General features: G+C 41.6%; 1 protein-coding gene across 2 annotated transcripts in view; it reads left to right on the top strand.

The window, feature by feature from the left end:
• CNTNAP5 (contactin associated protein family member 5) overlaps nucleotides 1–25,902 on the top strand; it is an 802,816-nt gene that overhangs the window by 732,197 nt on the left and 44,717 nt on the right. For both annotated transcript variants that reach the window (XM_039218226.1, XM_039218225.1), the window contains exon 20: nucleotides 23,297–23,427. In XM_039218226.1, the coding sequence (XP_039074157.1) occupies nucleotides 23,297–23,427 (131 nt within the window). The remainder of the gene's footprint in view (nucleotides 1–23,296; nucleotides 23,428–25,902) is intronic.

Here is a 25,902-nt window from a genome sequence, read left to right as displayed (position 1 = left end):
ATTCCTGGATATAGCTGGCTTTTACAAGATCTCTGTGATCAAACAAGGTCTTGTTTAATTCATGTTGTTCTTCCCTACCCACTCCCTTTTCTCCCTCCTTGAAAACAATAGACTTCTATTCATGCAAATATCACGGCTACTTATATATTCATAACCATTGTAAAATTGGGAGAATGGCCAATAAAGAAGATAATAACAAAAGCTGAAAATTATTAGGTAAATGAAGATAATAATTATTTAAACCATGTATCATATATTTAGAGTTCCTGATAAAAATACTATTTTCAGCTAACACCTACCTACCATCTATTTTTTTCTCACACAGAGCATAGGGTTTGTGCTCTCTCTTCTCCTGTATCCCAGTTGGGATAACACATTTATATTCTTAAAGTCATTGGAAAATAGTGATTCATTTGCCTTTGATAGGAGTTATTTGCCATTTTTTCATCATCTGAAAACATCATCACCTGTTGGTATTCAGAGATGCGTATGTCAGCATTGGGAATGTTTCCACATTTTTTGTGAATCTAAAATCCCACGTAAGCCAGCTCTCACCCAGGAAGTGCTCTTACAGTAACAGGGCAAAGCTATGAAGAACCACTACAGAAATTTGGTAGTGACTATAGAACAGTCCCTGCCTATGTATGTAGAACAGAGAGAATAAGGAGATTATAGGACTTAGAGCAGTACGTCAGGGGGATATAGGAAAGTACATGATGGCTCTTCTTTGAATATGAACCCTTCCCAATCAGAACAGATTTTGAGGTGGAAATTCTTGCAAGGATGGTTATACGTTAGGACCTGAGGATGGCTGCCCATCAGAGGTCTCCTTTTATTTTGGAATCTGGGGGAAAGGAAAGGCAAAATGCTTTCTGCAGAATACCTGCTGTCAAAGCTACACTTCTTGGAATGGGGCCATCAGACCACCCACTCCAGCACACACCACATCCAGGAACATCTGGAATCAGATCTGTGTATGTTGTGTGCAAGATTCTTCTGCAGACAGGATGCATAGCTTTGATTAGAACCTCAAAAGTGTCTTGGGAAGCCTGGGTAGCTTGGTCAGTTAGGCATCAGACTTGATTTTGACTCACGTCATGATCTCACATTTTATGAGTTCAAGTCCTGTATTGGGCTCTGCACTGACAGTGCAGAGCCTGCTTGGGATTCTCTCTCCCCCTCTCTCTCTGCAACCTTCTCTTGAAATAAATAAATAAAAGTGTCTTTAACTGTAGAAAAATAAGAATGCTCTGGAAGGAGTCTTTGTAAATCACATTGGCTTATTTAATAAAAAATAGTGAATTTAAGGATTTAAATCTCTTTTCTGGTTATTCTTGTATTTTAGTATACTTTGCTGTTTTTATATAATCAAAATACTTACCTATTAATTTACTTAACATAGTATTTACAAATGGTATTTTTTAAATATCTGAATTATCTGGAATTTGAGACCTCACCCAGAGATTTATGACTGTGCTAAATATTAAAAACTGAAAGAGGTATCTTACTTTAAGAAACTTTATTGCCATATTACCACCCTGATTAAAACCTTTCCAAGGTAATTAATCTTGTTTAATTTCATTCCCTGAGTTACGAGTGAGGTTAAAAGTTTGAAGTTAGTTTCATGGCTTTGCAGAATCAGTTCATGCCCCACTGATGTTCAGATTTGTTGATGGAGTGACTTAGAATTGGGAGCAGGATGTTCCCTCACCTCCTAAAAAAGAAAAAAAAAATATGTACAGAAGGAGGTAAAGAGAGAAGGAGGGGAAATTAGATGGTGAGCGGAATTTCAGGGCCCAATTCCCAGCCCCTCCACAGACCCAGACCGCTTAACCCTGGGACACAGCCCAGAATTCCCTCTCCTTCCATCCTCGTTTTGCTCCAAGACCCGAGATATTATCTTAACCCAGAAGATCTCTGGACTGTCAGCATCAGCATCCCATGGGAACTGACTGGAAATGTGAATTCTGATGTCCCACCTAGACCTACAAAATTGGACATTTGGGGGTAGGGCTCATAACCAGTGCTTTAAACAAAGTAGGTGGTTTGAGAAACATTACCTTAACCAGATCATATCTCCAAAATTTCCTTGTGATAGGACTCACCTGGGCAGTTCCTTAAACACATATGTTCCCAGGTCTTTCCTTGGAGATTTGATTTGTGGGTATGTGATGAAGCCCCAGAACTGCTGATTGTTAATGAGTATCTACAGAGATTCTCAGCATCGGGAATCTTTGGCGCCACCCGGCAGACTTCCTTCCCACATCCCATGGCACATTGCCTGCTGCCCCGGGGGCCACGGCGATTTTCGTCAGCATGTCCCCTCAACTCTCAGTGTCCAGGCAGGCCTGGGGCAGATGATATCTTCGGACTGGCCATCTCTGAACAGCCAAGTCCATGCACTGTGGCATGTCTACAGATGTTATGATGAGAATGTCATGACACTTTGCAGACATGACCTCCAGCCCCTCAGAATAACCCACAGGAACCAAGCCCTTCTTCTCCCATCACTGAGGGTCTGCAAGAGACTCAAGCGACCCAGACAGCAGCTCTTCAGCCTGGCCCCTGCGGCCTGTCATGGGTGGAGCACTATCTGAAGTCAAAAGGAGGAGGTCGGGGAGACCACAGCCCACTTATATCCTTATTTGATTTTTAAATAAAACATCATGCTTTCAGCATTTCTTTTGTGTACTACGTTTTGTTGCTTTATTGCAATTATCAGCTAAATGTGATGTATCCTTTTGTAAGTAGCTCCATGTCAGGATAATAAACACTAATGCTCATTGCCTGCTGGAATAGAGTAGTTCTAAGGCAGCTGCTGCATTCTCTTGTCTGGGTCTGTAGTTTTCTCCTTGCTCTCAGCTGTCTCAGATCAAGGCTGTCTGTGTCCGGGGAGCCCTTTAGCTTTCTGTCTGCGGTTGGTTCTGATCTTGGTGAGCTGTACACCGTATGTCAGGGGTGGACACCAAGTCCAAGGAAAATGGTCTCCAAGTCAGCTCCACCTTCGGTTGCCCTTCCCCCTGTTTCAGGGGCACCTGGGTGGCTCAGTTAGTTAAGTGTTAGACTCTTGAATTTGGCTCAGGTCATGATCTCACAGTCCGTGAGTTCGAGTTCTGCGTCCAGCTCTGCGCAGCACAGAGCCTGCTTGGGATTCTCTCTCTCCCTCTCTGAAAAATAAATAAATAAAATTTTTAAAAAAGGAAGAGCTATTTCATCTCTCAGAGATCTTTTCCATGCCATCAATTTGATAATAATGTCTACTTCTTTTTCTTTTTTAATTTTGTGTTGCAAAAAAGGAAGAATTTGTAGGACACCTAAAGAAATACCTGCCGTGTTTTCAAATAATGCACGTTCCCTTCTTCTCTTAGTTATTCCTCGGCTGTTTGCATAGTTGATTGGCCTGAGAAATGGCTTCTCTACAAGTATAATGTAAGTATTTGCTTAACAGATGTTTACAGGGACCCACTAAAACAAGAGATAAAAGAAGATTAAAGGGAGAAAACTTATGTAATACTGACTACATTTCAGACAGACGCTGCACCAAGTGCCTTTCTATGTAGCACATACTATTTAGTATCATACCAAGTCCCAGATGATGGAGTGGGGGACAGAGCACATTTAAATAAATTGCTTACCAAGTAACAGATCCAAGATTTACACCATGTACTCTGCCATGAAATCTCTATTCTTGACTATTGATGACCCAGACTTTAGCTTTGAGAGGCTCACAACCTAGAGCCTGAAGTCTAGTGTTTCACTCAAAGTCCCCCTACACATACACGTGCGTGCGCGTGCACACACACACACACACACATCCACAAATGAGGTTTCCTTAAAAACGAATTTTTAGACAATTGACTCCGTTGTTTCATCTTGCCAGCTGTACTTTCTCTGAAGACTGAATTTACAGAGCACGAATCCCCAGGGAGAAACAGCTAATTAAGGCACAGGCTTCCTAGCCAGCTGTTTCACACAGAGAAAGGTAGTTCATGTTAAAATACCCAGGCTGTAAAGGGGAGGTGAAGCAGCAGACAGCCTCTGCAAGCTGCTGGGAGATATTTCTTGTTGAACGGCACTGACGTGGCGCGATCTGTAAGTAACAATTGTGCTTCCCTAAATCATGTCGAGGAAGCTCTCGGCAAAACCATAACCGCCATTCTCATGCACTGTGGCATGGAAGGTGCCACTTGGTATCAGCAGGCATCTCCTCAATACCTTCCTTTATTGTACTTGCTTACAAGGTACCTTTAAAATGACTCACAATTAATACCTGCTCCACAGAGTTATTGCAAGGATTCAGTAACAGTGCATGCAACAGAGCGCCCAATGAAGGTGACTTTTATCTACCTCTTCCTATTTAGTATGAATATAATCACACTAGGCATACTGCTTTAGAAATATTCTCCTTAACTATTATGTTGCAGGGCCTTCCCATAGAGTTATAGTCTAGCCAATAAATTGTATTAGATATAACCGGTTCATATTTTTCCTATGGTTGAATATTTAGGTTGATTTTTCATGCTGTACTAGTTTGGTTTGTTTCAATGTTAGGGTGAATTACTTACCACTGAGTCTTGGGGCCTGGACTATTGCCCTAGGTAATTCGTAAATGTGAAATTGCTCACTCTACATGCATGCATATTTTTTAAGGCCTTGGATACACACGGCCAAATTGTCAAGGGCACTGCAGAACTTGGTAAATGTCCCACGCGACTTCTCTGGCTAAGGCCCTGGAATGCAGAGGGGCTTGTTTAGGAGCGAGCATTCTCTGGGGTGGCAACATCTGGATCCACACGTAGAACTACTGAGTCAAAGTCATATCCTGGTATGGTGTTTAGCACTCCTCTGTCCCCAGGCATAAAGCTAAGTGTCTGGCTTCTGGAAAAATTAGTAGTTGCTGAATGTCTGTTATGTGCCGTGCAAGGCTAGAGCTTACCTTTGTTTTTGTCTGTTTGTTTATTTGTTTTCAAAATCTAACAACTCAGCTACAAAATGGATATTATTACTCTTATTTTGCTTTGGGTGACAGAGAGGTTAGGTGACTTGGTAAATCTCGCACAGGAAAGCATGGCTGGCTAGTTACTTCTATGTGACTGACATAGCACGGATACACCAAGGAGCTATATCCATTGCCCAGGATCACACATGGTGGCATCAATAAGAGGACTCTAATGTCATGGCAAACACATTGAGGCTTCCATGCTCCCAGTTAGAAGAGCAACACCTCCTTCCTTCCACTAACCTAACTGACAGTGTGAGTGAGAGGAAAGGGAGTGGGACTCAGGTAGGTAGCCCATGGTAGGAACCTTCAACTTTGTTCTCTGGTGAGCCCGAGAAAGATTTAAAGATGGGGAGGGTAGAAAGGAGAATGCAGAAACAGTGAAAAAAATAGAGCATTTTCCAAAGGATGACTCTAAAGGGAAAATGGCTACATGCAGATTGGGAAAAAAATGTAATCACCTCAGAACTGTGAGCAAGACTCTGGAGTCGCTGGGTTGTTAACCAAGTGCTTTGTAAAGCTCAAAGCACTACACGATACAGCCATGTGTTACTAGCAGGAGTCAGAAGCTGATAGGCTAGGGCCGATGTTTAAATTATAATGTCATCTAAAAATAAAAACGGCCTCTAAAATGAGATTGTTTCTGCCACAGACAGCTCATCCCCTTGCAGGTGTTTATTGTGTCCATATGTTGAGGTCAGACACCTGTGTTCATTTTGTGGCCTGTTTATAGAGGGAACGATTGGGAATAGGGATTGGTTTTCTGTTGTGGGTGATGGTTCTTCACAGAAAATTCTTAGCACATTTAGTTGTAATGACTATCCCTGCTCCTTCCTGCCAGCCCTCAAGTCAGGCCAGTAAGGTCATTTCCCGTGAGAGGTTGTGCTGTGGCCTCCTGAGGTAGGGCCTGACTGAAATAATGCTGTGTTCACTGTAGCCTCTGTCCACACTCTTGAGTGCTGTGCAGATGGATTCTCCCTACATCCAGAGGGAGTATCCCTTGGGTTGTTTTGAAATTGTTTAACTCTCTTCCATGAGTGTCAGTGTATAAATACGTTCTTACTGGGAGAGGCCATAATCCCTACTGAAGAGTTATTAATTACATGCGTACCTGGTGTTTGTATTCCAGCTTTCCCCCGGGAGCTCAAAGCACTTTGCAAATATGAATTGCAAACAATAAATAATGCCTTTGACTTCGATGAAACCTGTCTCTGAGGGTTTAAGTTGATGCCTCCCTGAGCACTCTGCCAGGAGTGAAGCCCTCCCTTCCCGAGGGCAAGAACCATCCTTCACTGGTTTTCTCCAGTAAGAAAGAATGGTGGCTGAAAAGACCCAGTTTTACCAAAGTGGAACAAGGATATGTGAGAGAATGACTCAGCACTGATGTTTTAAAAACAATAGGTGACACTCAGCGGCATTCAGAAGTAAACATGGTTTTATGCTAATATCAGACATCCTAAATGTTCATTAATCAACAATAAGCCTAAGGAGAGGGGGTGTGCACAAAGCATGGACCACAATTTGACAGTCCCAAGTATTGACTCCGAAGCACCTGAATGACTAAAGCACTCATTTCTTGCCTCCTGAAGGGAGTTATCCAAATGAGATGTGTGCAGATACGATGGACCTATTTATTCCACAGCTTGCTCTATTTTGAGTCCCTCACCCCAGGAAAGCCGCAGAGGAATTATTCGGGCCATGTTTTGGTTTAGCACAGAATCCAACTGCAATTGAGTTAGTATATAGCAAGTGACATATTTTAGGCACAGTTTTGTTTGCAAAACAGTAAATAAAGGAGAACCACTGTTTGTTTCCTATATAAACCCGCTTCTCCGAGAAAATCATCTGTTCTGAAATTTCCCTTTCACCAGGCAGAAATTTGAACTTGAGGTGAGGATCAGGTTTTGTGGCATCCTTCAAGGCTGCTGCCTACTCAGCAAATTGTATGCATTCAATTGATATCAATTGATAATGAGACTGGCTCTCCAGGTGACTGTTTCAGTACTCAGCGCTCACCGCCACTCTTGCGTCTTTCCAATGCCCCGTTGTGTAAATGGAGCTCTTAAATATGGTGCTGCATTAAATCAGCTCTTTGCAGAATCATGTGCAACAACAAGAATGACGGAGTATCAAGCCCAAGCCAAGTAGGAAGATGATGATGATGATGATGATGATGATGGCAACGACGACGTTGTTGATGCATTATTTATTATCTTGATTCCATATGGAATCCTTGCCAAATAGCTTCAGGGATTGCATAATAATCAAAATAATAATTATGACACTAGCTAACATTCATGAATGCCATGTTGCAGATACTCTAAAAGTACTTAATATGGCTTCAAGTCTCAGAATTTCATGAAGTACATGCTATCATTATACCCCTTTTGTACACACAGGAAGTGAGGTTCCAGGGGTCCATTTGATTTACCCGGGGCCTCACTGGTAATATGAAGAAGCATTGGGGTCTGAACCCCGACAGACTGGTTAATTATAACTGCGTCTCTGTCCTGCCTCCCAGAAAACATGTCAACAGGCACACAGGACCAGGATTTGAACTGAATCCCCATGTCATGGAATTCTACAATGATTCTGTCATTGGAAAGGGCATGGAACTTCTTTGAAAGAACATGTCTTTTATTCTCGTGCATTATCACAAGTCTTCCAGCTGGGGAGCAGTATCCCTAACTTACTATAAAGCAGTATCTTATTACACATAGCTGACTGTGCATCTAATTGAGTTGCAGTCAACACAACCCCCATCAATGGCTCTCAGGTCTCTGTTTCCATCCATTGCTTTTCTCCAAACTTCAGTCCCCACATTTCTTACTGTTTGTTTGCCACCTTTAACTTTATATTATAACCTTAATATCCCATAATAATTTTAGTAGCTAAACCTACTTTTGTTCCATATTGTCTGTATTATTTGAAGCTATTTCTTCCTGCTTTCCTTCCTTCTCTCCTTCTTTCCTTCCTTTCTTCCTCCCTTCCTCCCTTCCTTCCTTCATTCACGTTAACTACCATATGCCAGATGCCTTTGATACATACTGAAGACCCAGAGATGAATGAAATAGACAGGACCTCTGTCTTTCATGGATCTTGAATTCTGTTGGAAGATATTAATACATTAAGAGAAATAGAATTACAGACTGTGAAGTTTCCTGCGAGAAAATGCAGGGTAGTATGAGAGCTCCTATCAAAACTGGGGGAGGAATGCAAAGAGGGAGAAAGGGCTCTCCTCAAGTAGGAAGGGTGAGTTGCACCAGCTGGTTGGGTGGGTGGATTCCAGTAGAGGAGATGGTACCAACAGATTCTCTCTTCGGAGGGAGGACGGTGTGTGGAAGAGCTGACAGATGTCCAGTTGGCCACAGAGAATGGGGCGACTGATGTGAGGGAGTCAGCTGGCACAGAGCACCCTGGATGCAGAAACCTACAGTCGTGTCTTTTCTTTTTGTCTAAATACACTAACCTTTCATCAAATCCTGCAGATCTTGGTGTTGCCCTCTCTTATTCAATCTTGCCTTGACGGTGCCTACAGGCCTTTAGATGGTTTGCAAGGCTCCCATCCCTCACTACCCTAAGTCACTGAGGCCTGGAGTCTTTCTCTGCAATTTTCCTCAAATGTATCTTACCATATTCCTTCCATCAGAAACCTCACTGACTCCCCAACCCCATGCAGCATAACCCCAGACTCATGAGACAGTGTATACAGCCCCTTAGCATGTGGCATAGCCTGGTTTTCCATGGGGAACTTAACTTTCTGCTTTCAACTCCCTTCTCTGAACTAGAATGTATTATCAACCACAAAGAAGTATTTGGGTAGCTCTAGAGATCTTTGTTAAATTTTGGAAGACACCAATGTAGTTACTTTATTTTTCCTTCAAGAAAAGCACACTTGTCTCTTTTTCAATATTTCCATAAGCAAACAAATATATTTGAGGTAGTGAAAAAGTAACGTTAGTCTTCTTTGTCTGCATAGGTTTTCTGAAATGGATCCCTCCTTTCATTTGGCAGGTATTTAAGCAGCCTTTACTATCTGTAAGAACAGGGGAGGAAAAATGAGAAAGGTGGCAAGGATGTAAACCTCTTCCGGCCAGAGATAGGACGACAGGAGGGGTGAGGTAGACATGGCTAACAGATTGAGATGAGATTAGAGAATATAAGTCTTTGGACTTGGCTATGTTGATAGGTAGGGAGTATTCTTCACAGTGAAGTAACACAGTCAGGCATGGTGAAGGAAGGTATATTTGCTATTAATACAGGAGAAAGTAGTAAAGGGTGGTCAGTGGGAAGGCCATGCATGGCTCAGGCATTGCAGAATATCCAGAGGATGTCCTTGAATAAGGTAGCCACCTTTCCACCTATTAATATGCTCCCATCGAGGCTGGGACATTTCCTTTAGGTCAAAAAAAAAAGGCACATAGTAGGCATTCAATGCAGGAATGTGGAGGATTCTCTATTAAGTAACTGGCTTCTGATTATTTTTTTCCTCCAAGGACTGTTAATGTTTCCTCTTCTTTTTTATTCTCCCATAGGTATGCTTCATAACGTTTACCATCCAGTAGAGAGCAGTCTCTTGTCTTTTCTCCCCAGTTCATATGTAATGTGTACATCTTTTTTGAGAGATTAAACCAAATAGTTAGCAAAGATGCTTGTTATGTGTAAGAGTGCGTACATGCAAGTGCATGAGGGAAAAGGTGTGAGTGTGTTAGTATGTTGTGGGTACAGGGGTCTGGGGGAATGATGTTCTATATTATTATTTCATTCCTATCGTACCTCAGATTCAGAAAGGAGGGGTTGAGAAGGAAAGCAGAAAGTATTCTGGACTGCTACTGTAGTCTCTTCTCTTTGTTGTCTCAGATCAGGAGGTGGAGACCCTCCCCAGCTCCTTATCTACCTCAAGTCCATGGCAGCGTGCATCAGCAGAGTATAGCCCTTGGGCTCAAAACCCCGCATTGCAACTGAGACTTCAGGTGCATTTTTAACTTCCCTGAGCTTCACTTCTTCACATTTGTATCAAAAACGATTACTTCAAATTGTCATAACACAGCCTCTGACCCAAGGACGTGGCTGGCTCCTCTTGGGGTGGGATAGCAATCTTGGAAACTGTCTTGGGTAAGAGCTGGAAGCAGGCTCTTGGAGCCCATATCCTGGGACATCCCCAAGTGCTACTCTGTTCTCTCATCAAGTGCAATGTCACACATTAACATACAGGAACTTTAACAAGGGGTGGCACTCGATGGGCACTTTTATCCTCTCTGAGCATATTCCCTCAGATGCAAATTACTATCACCACGGCCAAGGGCCATATTGGAAGAAGAAAGAGTAAGGGATCCAGGAGGGGCCACATCTTGGAAAGGGCCTTCACTTCTGAACAGATGGGACTTCCCCCAGTGGAGGAGCCCCATCCATTAAGAAAGACTGCCCTCCCATCATCTCCATGCCATTAAATAGGATCCTGTGGTCCTGTCCTGATGACTTTGCATTGTGAAAAGTGCCTGAAGTTATTCATGAGCTAGTTATGCTATTTGTTAATGATTTTAGAAAATGGTTTAGGAAATCATCTCTAATTGACCATCATTTATATTTTCATTTATGGAAGAGCCTAAAGCCAGCACTGACTGCTCCACACTTTCTGCACTTGGCTGGCTGCATGGGTCTGGTGGGCTCGGACAACACAAAGGCTCAGGTGTGTAGGCACCGTGTGGACCATGCTACACCTTTCACATTTTTAAACTTTAAAAAACAATTATCATACTATGCTCAACATTTTTTTAATGTTCCTTCTTCATCTTTTCTAAGTGGTACACACAGTATTAGATGCAGAGGATACTTTTGGACCAGATTATTAAAAAGCAGGTTGGCTCAGCTCCTTGTCATATGGATATATTTGTGCTGCTGGGTCAAATCTCCACTGGTCCCCCAGAGCCTGGAATGACATCATTAGAAGATGTATCAGAGCTGTTTTCCAGAGCAGTGCTTTTGACTTTATCTTTATAAATAACAATTAGAAAAGGCAGAATTGTGAGTTGAAGAAATAGTGAATGGTTTCCTTTAGGAACTCAGGGTTTACATCCCCAAGTTTTTTTTGTTTGTTTTTATCTTCTGTTCATCTTCCATGTCCATTCCTGCCTTCTATCCAATCACAGACACATGCACCCTCCTCTTTTTCTTTGCCCAAGATTTGTGTGTTCTTTACGATTCCAGTTCAGGTGTTATCACCACTGACAAGGCATCCATGATTTTTCAGTTGTTTTTACCTGGACATTTGCATTTCCAGAATTTGTCTTTATAGTATCCTACTGGTCTTCTTATGGTCCTGAGTCACTTGCTAGGCTGTCTTAGGAGAAAGGCTTTATTTTTCTTGTCTAAGCCAAGGTCCATAACACCGTTCCTCAAACAACACAGTATGGCTTTCTGTCAGCTCTATGCTGATGGAGGGCCAGCTCTGGCAGAGCTCTGCTCTGGGCACCATGGGACCTGCAAACCAATGAGCACAAACTCCTCGTTAGAGTGAAATACCAGCTCTCAGTGGCATTTTAGCCAACCATAGAAGTCACAAATGGTGACCCAATATTTCTATGCATCTGCATTGTTTTATACTGTCAGTACCTGCCATCATCATTTTTTTAAAAAATGTTCAAAAATATATGCACAACTAAATTAGTTCCAAATATTGTAAAGTTTTAAGTGCCATGATCAAAAGCATCTATATTCAAAAGCAATCGGATCATAAAAAGTGAACATAAAATTTACAAAGCTGCCTTATCCTGAATTCTTTAAAGACTAATTACTATGTTGAGTTCTAATGACTACTGCCTTCAAACACCATAAATCATATACAAATAAGAGAAGAGCGTTTTTAAATGTAAGGGAACTCTAATTGGGTCTCAGCAGATAGGAAAATAGATCTTTAGTAGCTCGATGAGGTCTCTAAGCACATAAAGAGCAGCTAGTGTTTCCCGTGGAGTTTTGTTGACTATGCCTTTTACACATGCCAGAAAGACTGAATTCAGAGAACAAGCCTGAGCCAGAGGAACCTGTTTGGTTCCAGTCATCCGTATCAACTGAAAAATAAAAAAAAAGTAAAAATAAAAGAAAGTAAGTTCCATATTCCTCGTTTGGTGTATTTTTCTTTTGTCGACAAAAGGGCTGACCTTCCATGATGCAGACGAAAGGGACACAAGGGGTCTGGACTGAGAGCCGCGGAAGAGGCGTAACTAGTCCGCTTTATTCCAGTCATGCGACCCTGTTGTTATGCAAATGACTTATGAGTTAAAAAGTAAGACAGGTTGTGGGGTATTTTGTGCAAATGTAAACAGAAGCAATGAAATAGAAGAAGATAATTGTTACTTAATAAGGTGCTGGCAGCAGGACTGAACGGGGCAAACTCAAACCCATCACCAAACAAGCTGGAGGATTTGGTACCTGTTTATGACTTCCTCTGAGGGTTTTCAAGGTTGTTTTTGAATAAGAAATGAATTGAGCCCTAGAAAACCATCATAGCTGAGTGGATCTGGGACTGCTCAGCGCATTGCAGTTACTGACTCATGAGAAATTCTCAAATAGCTAAGAATATATGTATATATTTTTTAGGATGGCTGATTCTTTTTGGGTCTAATCTCTACTCACCTTGACCAAGATAGAACTAAGAAGAACAGCCTTAATATTTAACTTTGTCACGAAATTGACTTTATCTTCCATGGGGGTTGCAATTTTTTCAGAATAAATGTCTCCTTTTCCCAAGAAGCTTAAAAAGATAGGATTATTTTTTTTTTTTAATTTAAAGACATTGAATTTAGCATTTGGTTGCGCATGCAGTGATTTTAGGACAAGCTCTGGACAACTGAGTTTGGCTTCAGAGTGGCCTCAGATTGGTTTTTAGGTTTTCTCTATGAAGTCTGGCTAAGTAGGATTAACATGCAGATATACCTTCAGTTGAAGGGCTTTATTTTTATATGGTGGCACTAAGTAAGAAGTGCAAAGCATGGCTTGTACCCTGCGGAGAAGTTCAGATCACAGGGTAGAGTGCAAACCTAGGTGAAATGACTAATATCTAAAGGTACCAATTGGATTAGACAAGCTACATTTTCCTTATATGTAAAATTTGATATAGAATAATAGTGAGAATATCATAATTATTGAGGTATGAAGACAAAATATGAGAAAAATCAGTTTAGACAGTCCCTAGAACAAGAGAGGCAACTGATGATAATTTAATACTACTGATTATACCCATAATGATAACTAACATTTATAGTTATAAGAGTGATAATTATTGAAACGATTATGACCAATGCTAAAATAATTGTTTGCAATATATACATGTAAGATGGGTGTGATAAAAGGAATATTTTCATACACCACCAAAACTACCTATGCACTCATTCAGTCTATAAAATGAATTCAATAAGTATTTATTGAGTACCCCCCCATATGCTAGACTTTTTTTTTTTCCTCTAACCACTGGGAATACCCAGGAAAAGATACAAGTAAAGTTCTGCTATATAATTAAATGGACTATGAAAATCACTAGGCAAAGTAAAAAAATGTGTGAATTAACAAATGAGCAGGATGGTGATAATTACTTTGAAAACTTAGTTATGTGAAAAATCAGGCCTTTGCACAATGTCTGACCAAAATCTACATAAGGGATATTTTTACATAGTTACTCAGATAAGTTTGGATGACTGAAACAATATGTCCCCTAAGTATAGTGAATCATGTTCATATTTTCTGTTCTAGATTCTTTCATTTATTAAACCTATGCCTTTATGGAACTTGCACTCCTGTGCAGGGAGATAGGCAATAAAAAATAGATGTAATGATAAGCAAAATGGTACGAGGTGATAAGCTCTGTGTGGGGTTGGAGAAGAGCAGGTTAATGTCAGGAAGTCAGGAATATGTGTAAGAGAGGTGAGAATCTCACAGTTTTTAACATGGCAATCAGAGAACTCTTCAAATGGTGGTATTCGAGCAAAGACCTAGAGGACTTGCGGGGCACAGGGCCCAGGGGAGCCATGTGTATATCCAGAGAAGAGCATTCCAGGCAGAGAATACAGGGAATGCAAAGTCCGAGACAGACATATGCTTGCTTGAGAACTTGGCAGGGAAGCATTGTGACTGGACCCCAGGGAGAAGGGACAATGGAGTAGGTGATGAGGAAAGAGAGATAATGAGAACCTTAGGACCCTATAATCACAACAAAGATATTGCCTTCTACTCTGGATAAGATGGGGGGCCCTGAAAGGCTTTGAGCAGGGGAGTGATTTATCTTATTTATACTGATTTATAGCAACTGATCTGATTTAAAAATGCTTTATTGATAACAGGATTATTCTAAATGCTCTAGTAAGAATAGTCTATATTGGGCTAAGCCTAGAAGAGGATTAGTTAAGAGGCTATTGAAATAATCTGGATGAGAAATGTTGGCTGTTTGGATGAGGGTGGTAATAACAGAACTGGTAGAAGGTAAAGAAACAGACTCCAGATATATTTTGAAGGGGGTGTGTAAAACTATGTCATGCCCTATTGGAAACTGCATATGAGACAAGGAGAGCTATCAGGGGTGGTTTCAAGATTCTTTGGCTGAGCACCTGGGAGCATAGGCTTGCCAATAATTAAGGTGGAAACAGGTTTAATAAAGAGGATCATGAATTCAGGCTTGGGCACATTAAATTGAGGTTATTAGTCATCCAAGTACAGATGTTGAGAAGGTAATTGTAGAAGGGAGACTGCAGGGGAGGGTAGAAGACTAAAATCCAGATAGAAATTTAGAATTGGTCTACATTTAGACAGTATACTGGGCTCATAGTGTCCCCCCAAATTCAACTCAGAATATGATCTTATATACAATGAGGGTTATAACACATAGAATTAGTTAGGATAATGTCTTGTTGGATTAAAGTGGATCCTAAATCCAATGACTGGTGTCCTTATAAGAAGAAGGGATATGGATACAGAGACTCAGAGATACATGAAGACACATAGAGAAAAAGACATGTGACATGACAATAGAGACAGATATTAAAATTATGCAGCTACAAGCCAAGAGACACCAAAGATTGTCAGGTCCCAGCAGAAACTAGGAAGAGACAGGAAAGAGTTACTCCCAGAGCCTTTAGAGGAAGTATGGAAATACTGACACTTTGATTTCAAACTTTTAGCCTCCAGAACCATGTGTAACAGCAATTCTAGGAAATCAAAAAAGATAATATTGGAACCATAACACTGGATGAGGTAGTCAAGGCAGTGAACATTGATGGAGAAAAGTTCATAGACTGAGCCCTGGGACTTCAACCTTAAGAGGTCAAGGAGAAATAGAGGAATCAGCAATGGAGAGGAAGGATGGCCAATGAAGAAGGAAGGAAACTAGGATAGAGAATGTTCTGGAAGCTAAGTGAAGAGTTTTACAGAGAAGAGAGTGACTGTAGACAATGTTAATGAGAGTTAAAATGGGGATTTTAAGTGGAAAATTGGATTTAACATGAAAGTCATTGATGATTTTAGCAATAGAAGTTGAGGTGAGATCTTCCTGGAGGGAGTCTAAGAGTAATGGGAGAGAGGAGCTGGAGACAGGAAATATAGATAAAGCCTCAGGAGACTTATTGTAGGCCAGAAGAGAACAGAGAAATATGGCAATGATTAAAGTTAAGAAAGTTGAAGCTATTTCTTTTCTCCCTTCCTTCCTCTGTCTCTCCCTCCCTTCCTCCCTCTCTCTTCCTTCCTTCCTTCCTTCCTTCCTTCCTTCCTTCCTTCCTTCCTTCCTTCCTTCCCTCCCTTCCTCAGCCTCCTTTCCTCCCTCCACTCTCTCTCTCTCTCTCTCTCTCTCTCTCTCTCTCTCTCTCTCTCTCTTTCAGAAAAAATCCTAATAGGAATGAAGTAGTACAGAGGATTAAACAAAAAGTGTAAAGGAAGAGGGGCTGCCTGATGGATGTGTCCAAGTACATGAGAAGGATAAGAAGGAATGCATAAAATGATACTAAGTGAGATCATAGATAGTTCATCTAAGTTAAAGAGAAGAAGGTAAAACATATGGGTTCAGAAATTGATGGGTTAGTAAATATGGTGACAGGAGGTTGTGGTACCTATTTTTTGGTTGCTTCAGTTTTCTTGGAAGAGCAAGGGCATCCACTTAGAGTAGGGAAGAAGAGGGCAGAGGTGGAGGCCAGAGGACAGAAGAGAAGACATTAAAGAACTGTTGAGCCTGAAGATGCATCAACTTAGTAACTGCACTGAGACAGAGAGGACACAAGAGAGACCCACTTGAAGTTGGTGGGGTTGAATCTGAAGGGGCCTACCAGCAGTCTGCATAGTTTGTATTTTCTTTTGCCAGATAAACCAGGCAGGAGTAGAGAAAAGGTGGGTTTCTCATTCCAGTAGTTCTGCCAAGCAAATACGTCCATTCAGTAATGAATGACCAAGGGAAGGAAGACCCTACAGGAGAGGATGATTTACAGTGATGGAGCATGTAGTTTCAGCTGGGTAAGGAGAGAAAGGAGGACATGAAGGGGTTGAGGAACAATAAGTAGTTGGTGAAATTGGTTTTTCTATGGATTGTGGGAATCCAGACATTAGAAAAAGGGCGACAGAAAAGAAGGTTGTATTCAGAAAGTGGGATGCTTATAATTGTAGAGGGGCTATAGTTATTAGCAAAACCAAATACTGAAATCAATATCAGACCAAATTCTGATATTAATTCCACGATGCACTGATCAATTGTGACTAACAGCTTGGAAGACATTGTTACAACACAGGTGCTGAGGTAGGTGTGCACGGATATAAAAGGCAGGCTGCCGATGGATCCGATGGATCACATCGGATGCATGAGTGAGGAAAGACCTTCTGGCAACGATCTGTAAGAGGAGCATTCCAGGTGAAGAGAAAAGCAGGTGTAAGACTCTAAGGCAAATGTGAACTTGGCACATTAGGGGAACATAAATAGGTCAATAGTAGCTGCAGCTTAGTGAATGAAAGCAAATGTGGAATGCAAAAGATCCAAGAGGTGTAGGAGAAGATCACATAAGATCTTGTAAGCCACAATTTTGGATTAACGTTTCCATCAGTGGCATCAAAATTCCAAAAACTTATTTCAGCTGCTGTGTAGAGAATGGATGAGTGTGGGGAAAGAGTAGGTAAGATTAGAATCTGAGAGGTAAATGAAGATGCGCTGCAATAGTCCAAGCGTCAGTTGGTGATGGATTGAAGGAAGATATGTTAGCTGGGCTGGAAACAGGTGTGGGGTTCTAGGATTTGCTTTGTAGAGAACAGATGGCTGCTGATGCCTGTGGTGTCATGTATAGACATCACGTAGGCAGGGGTGCCAGTGAAGGAACCCAACAAAACAAAGACGACTTCTAAAGTTTTGAAGTGAGCACCCAGTGGGTGGGTGGTGCCACTGAGTGGGGCAGTGAAAATGGAAAAGAAGCTAATTGGTGACAGTAGCCTCGTTAGTAGAGACCAAAGCTACATAGGAAGCCACATGATTTGGGATTGATAGCCATTGATGGGGAATGGAAAAGATTCAACCTGTAAAAGAACTCCTGTTTCCAAAGTGAAATGATAGCACAAGAAACTGATAATGCTCTATGGACAGAAATATAAGAATGGACTCCATTGCTGGGCTCCAGTGCCTTCATGGGTTTCTCTTTTGATGTTGAAGATATCACTTTTTGTATATCAGCCCAGTCACACACGTGTCTAAAGCCCTTTTATGGGACCCCTTTTTATAAAAACAAGTCCAGATTCTTTGTCATTCTAGTGCAAGCCTTCTTTGCCTGGTCTCTCTCTTTACTGCTCTGTTCCAAGTTCCCACTCAAGGTACAGGATATTAGTTTTTCCATCTTTCAGAATAAGAAGCTTGGTTGGGTGCATATCTGCTAAGATTCTCATCAGCACTGGTGGTCTACAACTTTACTGCTCCAAGCCTCGTAAAATTCAGCCACAATGCTCTGCTTGAATGTCTACAACTGCATGAACATATCACCTTATATATATTTTTTTTCCCTAGCTAATTTCTACCTTCCATCGACAAACCTCTTTCTCTGAAAAACTCTTTTTTATTATCTCAACTCTTTTAACCATTCATTGTTTTGAATTCATAAAATATGCATTCTGTTTTGTCTGCCAAATCAATCACCTTTCCCTTTGCCCCACCATCCCCTTCTCTGTCCATCTACTGATCCATCTACCCAGCCGCATGTCTTTGGAGTGAGGGTGGTATAGCGGAAGGAACATACACTTTATAGTTCTATACTCCTGAGTTTGAATCTCCTTCTCCTTCTCCTTCTCCTCCTCCTCCTCCTCCTCCTTCTTCTTATTATTATTTATTTGTGAAGATGTTTACCTCCCTGAAAATTGTTTACCTAATCTGAGGATTTGATTTAAAAATATCAGTATCTTTACTACTGGCTTAAATGTCTAAAACACAGGCATTTAACAGCAAGCAAGCATGACCTTGTTTTTGCTTTAAACTAAATTGTAAACTCCTTAAAGATAGAACTGTAGCATTGTAACTGTTGTTTGTTTAAATTCTGACACACAGTAGGCATTGAATAATTATTAGTTTATAATTTTGTAGAAACACTATAAAATTCTCCAGAGTAGATATTTTATTTGACAAATGCCTTCTGGAGACCTAAGATGGCAAATCCTGCATTATACTTTGTAGGCACAAAGATGAGCAAGCAACTATCCCTCCTAGGGGATCTTAAATTTAAGAAGAAAGACAAAATAATCATGATAAATTGAGGTTGTTTGTTTGCCTGTTTGGTTTTTTCTTGTTTTTTTTTTTTTTGGAGTTTTATTTGTTTTTGTTTTTGTTTTATTTTTTTACTAAAAGTGAGCACAGTGGCAATATAGTAAAATATTTTATCAGTCGTTGGAGTGAGTAGAGACCTGGGTCCCATGAGATGGGTTTTAATGAATGAGGAGGAGCCTACCAGGCATATAAGGAGTCGGGATATGATTCCAACTAAAAGAAAAAGAAAAACACACAGAGGTAAGGAGGAGCATTATTTGGGGAGATGCTGAGTGTTCAGGTATGATTCAGATACGGGTAATATGTAGGTGATAAAGTTGGAAAGGTTAAAAAAAAGGCTTTGTATGTCAGGCTAGGAATATGAAATATATAATGTAAAATTAAGTAAGGTTGGATTTTTTTTAATGATTCGTTGCTTACACATAACACCCAGTGCTCATTATAACAAGTGCCCTCTGTAATACCCATCACCCATTTAGCCCACCCCCACGCCCACCCCCCACCTCCCACCAGCAACCCTTAGTTTATCTGGCTTGGATTTTTTTTTAATGTTTTCTTTATTTCTGAGACAGAGAGAGAGAGAGAGACAGCATGAGCAGGGGAGGGACAGAGAGAGAGAGGGAGATACAGAATCTGAAACAGGCTCCAGGCTCTGAGCTGGCGCTCAGCACAGAGCCTAACACGGGACTCTAACCCACCAACCATGAGATCATGACCTGAGCTGAAGATGGACGCTTAACTGACTGAGCTACCCAGGCTCCCCTGGCTTAGAAGTTTTTTTTTTTTTTTGTTTTTGTTTTTAAGTGCTAGAGTCACATACAAAAAAATGTATTTCCACTTATGACTCTGTGGAAGACAGAAAAGGAAGACTGGGAAAGTGGGAACCCATAAAATAAAAGAAAACAAAATGATGTTTTTTGAATAACTGAGATGCAAGCATCATTACCCAAAGGCTTGACTCAAGGCATTCAACTAGAAATTTTTTGGACTTTATAGTTTTGAGTTTCTAGGGGCGCCTGGGTGGCTTAGTCGGTTAAGTGTCCGACTTTCGCTTAGGTCATGATCTCGCGGTTCGTGGGTTCGAGCCCCGCGTCTGGCTCTGTGCTGCCAGCTCAGAGCCTGGAGCCTGTTTCAGTCTGTGACTCCCTCTCTCTCTGACCCTCCCCTGCTCACGCTGTCTCTCTCTCCTAGAAATAAATAAAAAAACATTATAGTTTTGAGTTTCTACTTCATATTTTTCCCTTTTATGAGTAGGAAATTGTCGAGCAGGATATGAATAATAAAACGTCTTGCTAAATGGTATATGGTATCCTTTGTTGAGTATTAGAACAGCTTTGAAAATAATCCCAACAGAGAGACATGGGGAGAAGGTCATGTGAAGATAAAGAACATCTAAGTGATGCATCTACAATCCAAGAATTGCCCATATTCACAGAAGCTAAGAAGACACATGGAAGTACCCCAGCCTAGAGCCTTTGAAAAAACATTTTGCACTTCTAGCCTCCAGAACTATTGTCCAGAGACAATAGTTTAAGGAAAAAGAAAGAGGGGTGCCTGGGTAGCTCAGCTGGTTGAGCATCCAACTCTTTAAATTCTTAATTTTTTTAATGTTTTATTTATTTCTAAGAGAGAGAGAGAGAGAGAGTGTGTGTGTGTGTGTGAGCAGGGGAGGGTCAGAGAGAGAGGGAGGCACAGAATCTGAAGCAGGCTCCAGATACTGAGTTAGTATCAGTAGAGAGTTAGCTACTGAGTTAGCTGTCAGTACAGAGCCCGATGCAAGGCTTGAACCCACAAACCGTGAGATCATGACCTGAGCCAAAGTCAGACACTCAACAAACTGAGCCACCTGGGTGCCCCCCAACTCTTGATTTCAGTTAAGGTCATGACCCCAGTATGATGAGATTGAACCCTGCTTTGGACTCCACACTGAGCATGGAGTCGGCTTAAGATTCTCTCTTTCCCTTCGCCCCCCACCTCCCAATAAAAAATAAAAGGAAATTTAAAAAAAGAAAATAGGTCCAACATCTCCCATGGAGGAAGGCATGGCTTCTGCTTAACCTGAAGATTTCTCTCCTCAACCAGTTACATCCATGTAGATACATACAGAATGTCTGGCATTGATCAACTTAATGTCTAGACAAATCCAACAGTAAGTTTATCAAAGTTATGGGTCTATGGGTATTTGGGGTGTGGAGTCCCAATGGTCAGGACCCCAGAGAAAGGCTGCTCTATGGGCTGTGTCTTATGGGGTACACAGGAGAGATGCAAAGCTGTCCAGGTGTGACCAAATCCTGATAGGCTGAGGTGTCACTCTGAAGAGGCAAGGCTTTCCACTACACTCCTGGGAGACCAAAGAGTTCTGCTGGCCAAAACAGGGTTGTGGGGTAAAGGCTACCATGACAGTGGCAGCAGTAACCTGGAGACAGCTTCCCCTTCCTACTTCAGCTGAAGAAGCTCCATGGTTTTCTTTTTTCCTGTTTTTTACAATAGCCTTCACTGTACATTTCATTTGAATGCAGTGCTCTAATTTGAAACCAATTTGAAAACCACTGGACTAGGCATAGAAAGCAAATCCAGATGCATGGGAAAGAAATAGCACCCTAAATACTAACAAGAGACAGAAGGTTCAAGACAGACAGTGGGAATTCAAACCTGAATGAATTCCCTGAAACATCAGAGACTCAGATGCAGGAGGATAAACCAGTGCAGACGTTAGTACATTCTAGAGGAGGCCTTCAGGAATTATCTAATTTCTTAGGCATGCCACTCCTCTGTTCTCCAGATGCTCTCCCAACTCCAAGTCAATAAATACCAGGGTGAAAGCGTTTCTAAGAAAAATTCATTGGTGTCTGGACTTAGTGAGAATAAGTAGCACCTAAATTTGTATTATTTCAGAGATGTTATTCCAATAGATGTAAAAAGTTTCTAAACCCCACTGAATTTTTTGACCTTCCTTCTCCCCTCCCTCCCTCTCTCTCTTTCTTCCTTCCTCCCTTCTTTCCTTCTTTCAAAACTTACTGAGTATTTACCATATGCCAAGCACTGGGAATCTAAGATATGTGCACATCATCAAGGAGTTTATAGATTTGTATGAGACACAGGTGAGAGATAGATAACACAACTCAGCACCTGCAGGGATAGAGATGAAGACAGGGCCTGTAGGAACAGAAGGCATTGATTGTATCAAAACTCCTAAGAGGATGAGATCAATAGTTGCATGGCTCTGGAAGAACTTGTTGAGGTATTTTAGACAAACTGGAATGTTGGGGAAGCTTCAGAATATGTTGACAGACAGGGTCACTATGAGATTATTGACATCTAAGATGAATGGTTGTGAGGCAGGTGTTAGAAAAAAATGTATAAAATAGAAGCAAGTTTTAAAATGGACAAATGCATCCAGAATATGTATGCAGGATCTGTATGTGTGTGAATTACCCAGACAGTGGGATGGGAAGAGTCCAAATGCCCTCCAGGAATGTGGTATTCATCACTGTACCTGACACAGAGTTATCTATCACATGCTGATTTAGTTTACTGGGTTGAATTAAATATGGAAACACCAAGAGTCTGGAAAAGCATGTCACCCAACAGCCCGTTAGTATACAAGGTAGGCATTTCCTACCAGGGGCCAGCCGTGACCCTGTGTCTGCACTGCACCACCTGTGCTCAACTCCTCTCGGCACCAAATATGCTACTGTTAGAGAACTATTATTCATGTGTCAGTGATAAAAAAGCAAACAATAATAGTTGGGCAATACTATTTGGCTCAGACCATCCAATGGTCAGAGCCAAAAGGAGAGAGCGAACCAGGAAAAACCAGCATTATCTTGTAGAGGTTCATCTCCCGGTGGGCTCTGTCGGATATTCATTTCATAAGTCAAACTGTTTCTTCTCTTCTGGCTTAGGTTATCTTACAGTCTTATTTCACAATATGTATTCTGAAATTCCATGAAAGCAATTATGAAGAAAAGGAATTATAGGAAGTGGTAGGAGTTGAAGAGAGAATGGAAAAGGATTCCATGCCATTCAAGTTTTCACAATCCAGTTACAAAATAGACTTGTGATTGTTTCGTTTTCCAACCTGGCATTGTGGCATTTTTGCGTGCGCGCGCACACACACACACACACATTTTACACCTATACTCAGGATTTTCCATATGGACCAAGATGCTATAGTAATAACATATGTAATGCCTTTTAAAAATTTGAATAATGAGGGGCGCCTGTGTGGCTCAGTCGGTTCAGCATCTGACTTCAGCTCAGGTCGTGATCTCACGGTTTGTGAGTTTAAGCCTCTCATCAGGTTCTGTGCGGACTGCTCAGAGCCTGGAGCCTGTTTCAGATTCTGTATCTCCCCCTCTGTCTGCCCCTCCCTTGTTTGCACTGTCTCTCTTGATCTCAAAAAAAAGTAAAATAAATAAAAATTTGAATAATGAAAGATTGAGGCATAGGTCCCTAGAAAACAGTAATGATCAGCTAAAAAATGATTGCATTTTATGAGCCCTATTTTTAATTCTAATTTCTAATTTTTTTTCAAGGAAGCTTACAGGTTCGCTATCAGCTAAGCAAGGAAGAGACGCAGGTTTTCAACATGGATGCAGAGAATTTTGCTAACCGAAGGATGCACCACTTAAAGATTAACCGGGAGGGAAGAGAGCTTACCATTCAGGTACCTTACTTCTCTTCTTTTCATTCAGCCAAATGCGCTTGGCTTTTCAATACAATTTTCTGTGTTCTACTATGAACCACATGTGCAGCCAAGTCCTGGGGATAGATATCAACCACACTTGGATCAGCCTTGGATGAACTAGACCAAAGTGAACTACGGGGAGCTCCCATCTACTTACCAGTATCCACATCACCTGAGTTCTTGCTGGAAATGCAAAATCTTGGGCCTCACGTCAGATCTACTTACTCAGAAACTATTTTGCAGGAAAGGTAGCAGATGATCCTGAAGCCTAATCAGGTCTGACACCCCTGAACTTGAGTATAAGAAGAAGATGCACAGATGGAGAGGAAATCACAAGAGACTGACAAGGGTTGGGATAGAAATGTGCACAGGTGATTTGGGAGCATGGAGGAGGGCACTGATCTCTTCTGGGCATCAGTACCTGTTTCTTAGAGAAAGTTAGGAGTAGCTTCCTCTGGTTAGTCCTGAAGGCGAGTAGGAGTTGGCTAAGTGGAAAAGAGAGGAAGAAGTGGTCAAGTGTCACGGCCACAGGAGCATCGGCAGAGATGTCCAGAAGAGCCTCGTGTGTGACAGGAACCTGGAATTCCAGGGGTCTTGGTACAAATGGCAGCAAGAGGGTAGGGCACGTCATGACAGAGACCTGGCAGAGTCCAGATCATCCCGTTCAGAGTCACGACCTCAATCTACACAGCGATCACCCTTTATATTTTTAATCCCTCACTCCCTTGATCTCCTAGATGACAATTTAAAACCTCCTTATTTCTCCTTATACCCCAACAGTTACAACCCCGTCTTCCCTTGTACATGACGACTTTGTTTTCTTCTTTCTTGTGAGCAATGTAGCATTGAGAAGAGAATGCCCTTACACTCTTCAGCACCTCATTGACCCACCCCTGCACTGGTGTCCGGTCACCCTATCTCCCTCATGCAGGTGAATAGGAGCAGGCAGTGATTCCAGCTCATGCCAGACCCACCACCTGTGGGCCAGCTCTCATACCCCACCCCCACGAATTTCACTGCAGCCTTTCCATCTTCCCTGCCCTTGTCAACATTTCCCAGTTCTGCCAGATGGCTTCCCAAAGCATAAACATGCAAAGATCACTTGCATTAAAAGCATATTTACAACAATAAAAAAACAATAATTTACATACAACATGAGAAGAAAAATGCTCTCTAGGTTGAGGAAGGAAACCTCTCTCTTATCTGACTTCATATACTGCTCCATCTCCTCTTTCAGTTTATTGCCCATGTCCTTGGAAATGTTTACCTCCTTGGTCTTCAGAGTTTCCTTCCTTTTTCGTAAACCTACTTCAAAGAAAGATTTTTCCCTGTGCTGTAGTCAAATTATACGTCTTCTTTTTTTAATTTTTTTAATGTTCATTTATTTTTGAGAGATAGATGGAGACAGAGTGCGAGTGGGGGAGGGCAGAGAGAGAGACACACACACACAAAACCTGAAGCAGGCTCCAGGCTCTGAGCTATCAGCCCAGAGCCCGATGGAGGCTTGAACTCATAAACTGTGGGATCATGACCTGAGCGGAAGTGGTAGACTCAATCAACTGAGCCCCCAGGTGTTCCAAATTATACTTCTCAAGACACCAGTGGTCATACAGAATCCAGCTATCTTTTCCTTACCACTCTTCTCATTGGCATTTGACACAGCAATTACCCCATCTCTTGATATGCATTCTTATTTGGCTTGTAGGACACCACTTTCACCAGCTATTTCTCCTGCATCTGCTGGTTGCTCATTCTTTTCTCTTTTCTTGCCTTCCCCTCATCATTCAACCTGGAACATCCCAGGACTCATGTTCATATTTCTCTTCTTTTGTGTCTACACTCATTCCATGTCTAAACGCATTCAGACTCACAGCTTCAAATGCTGTGGGATGCTGCCAAACCAATCCCAAAGGTATATCTAGCTCCAATCCTTTCCCTGAATTCCAGATCTTTCACTGCATATTTGGTGTATCTATTTGAATGTCTATTGGGCATCTTGAAAATTGCGTATTTCACACTAAGTTTCTGAGAATCTTACCCCAGAGCCTCACCACCTCCATAATCTTCCACATCTCAGCCCATGGCGGCTCCACACTTGTGGTGTCTCAGTCTAAACATTATGGTTTCATCTGAGATATCTCTTCTCTCACATGCAACATCATGCTGATCAACAGCTTCTACTCTGCCCCAGCCACTCTCATCTTCTCCTTGGATTATTACAGTTTACGGTTGCATCTTAATAGAGAGATAGAACCTTGCTTCACTTTTTGGTGCCCTGCAAGCCCTTCTCAACTCAGCAGCCAGAGAGATTGTATTAAAACATTAGTTTTGGGGCACCTTGGTGGCTCAGTTGGTTGGACATCTGACTTTGGCTCAGGTCATGATCTGGCAGTTCACAAGTTCAAGCCCTGCATCTGGCTCTGTGCCGACAGCTCAGAACCTGAATGGAGCTTG

This window comes from Hyaena hyaena, unplaced genomic scaffold (genome assembly GCF_003009895.1).
Source record: "Hyaena hyaena isolate Hyena2069 unplaced genomic scaffold, ASM300989v1 scaffold_747, whole genome shotgun sequence".
Lineage (NCBI taxonomy): Eukaryota > Metazoa > Chordata > Mammalia > Carnivora > Hyaenidae > Hyaena > Hyaena hyaena.
The sequence above is the reverse complement of the archived record's forward strand: the minus strand, read 5'-3'. Positions and strand labels throughout refer to the sequence as shown.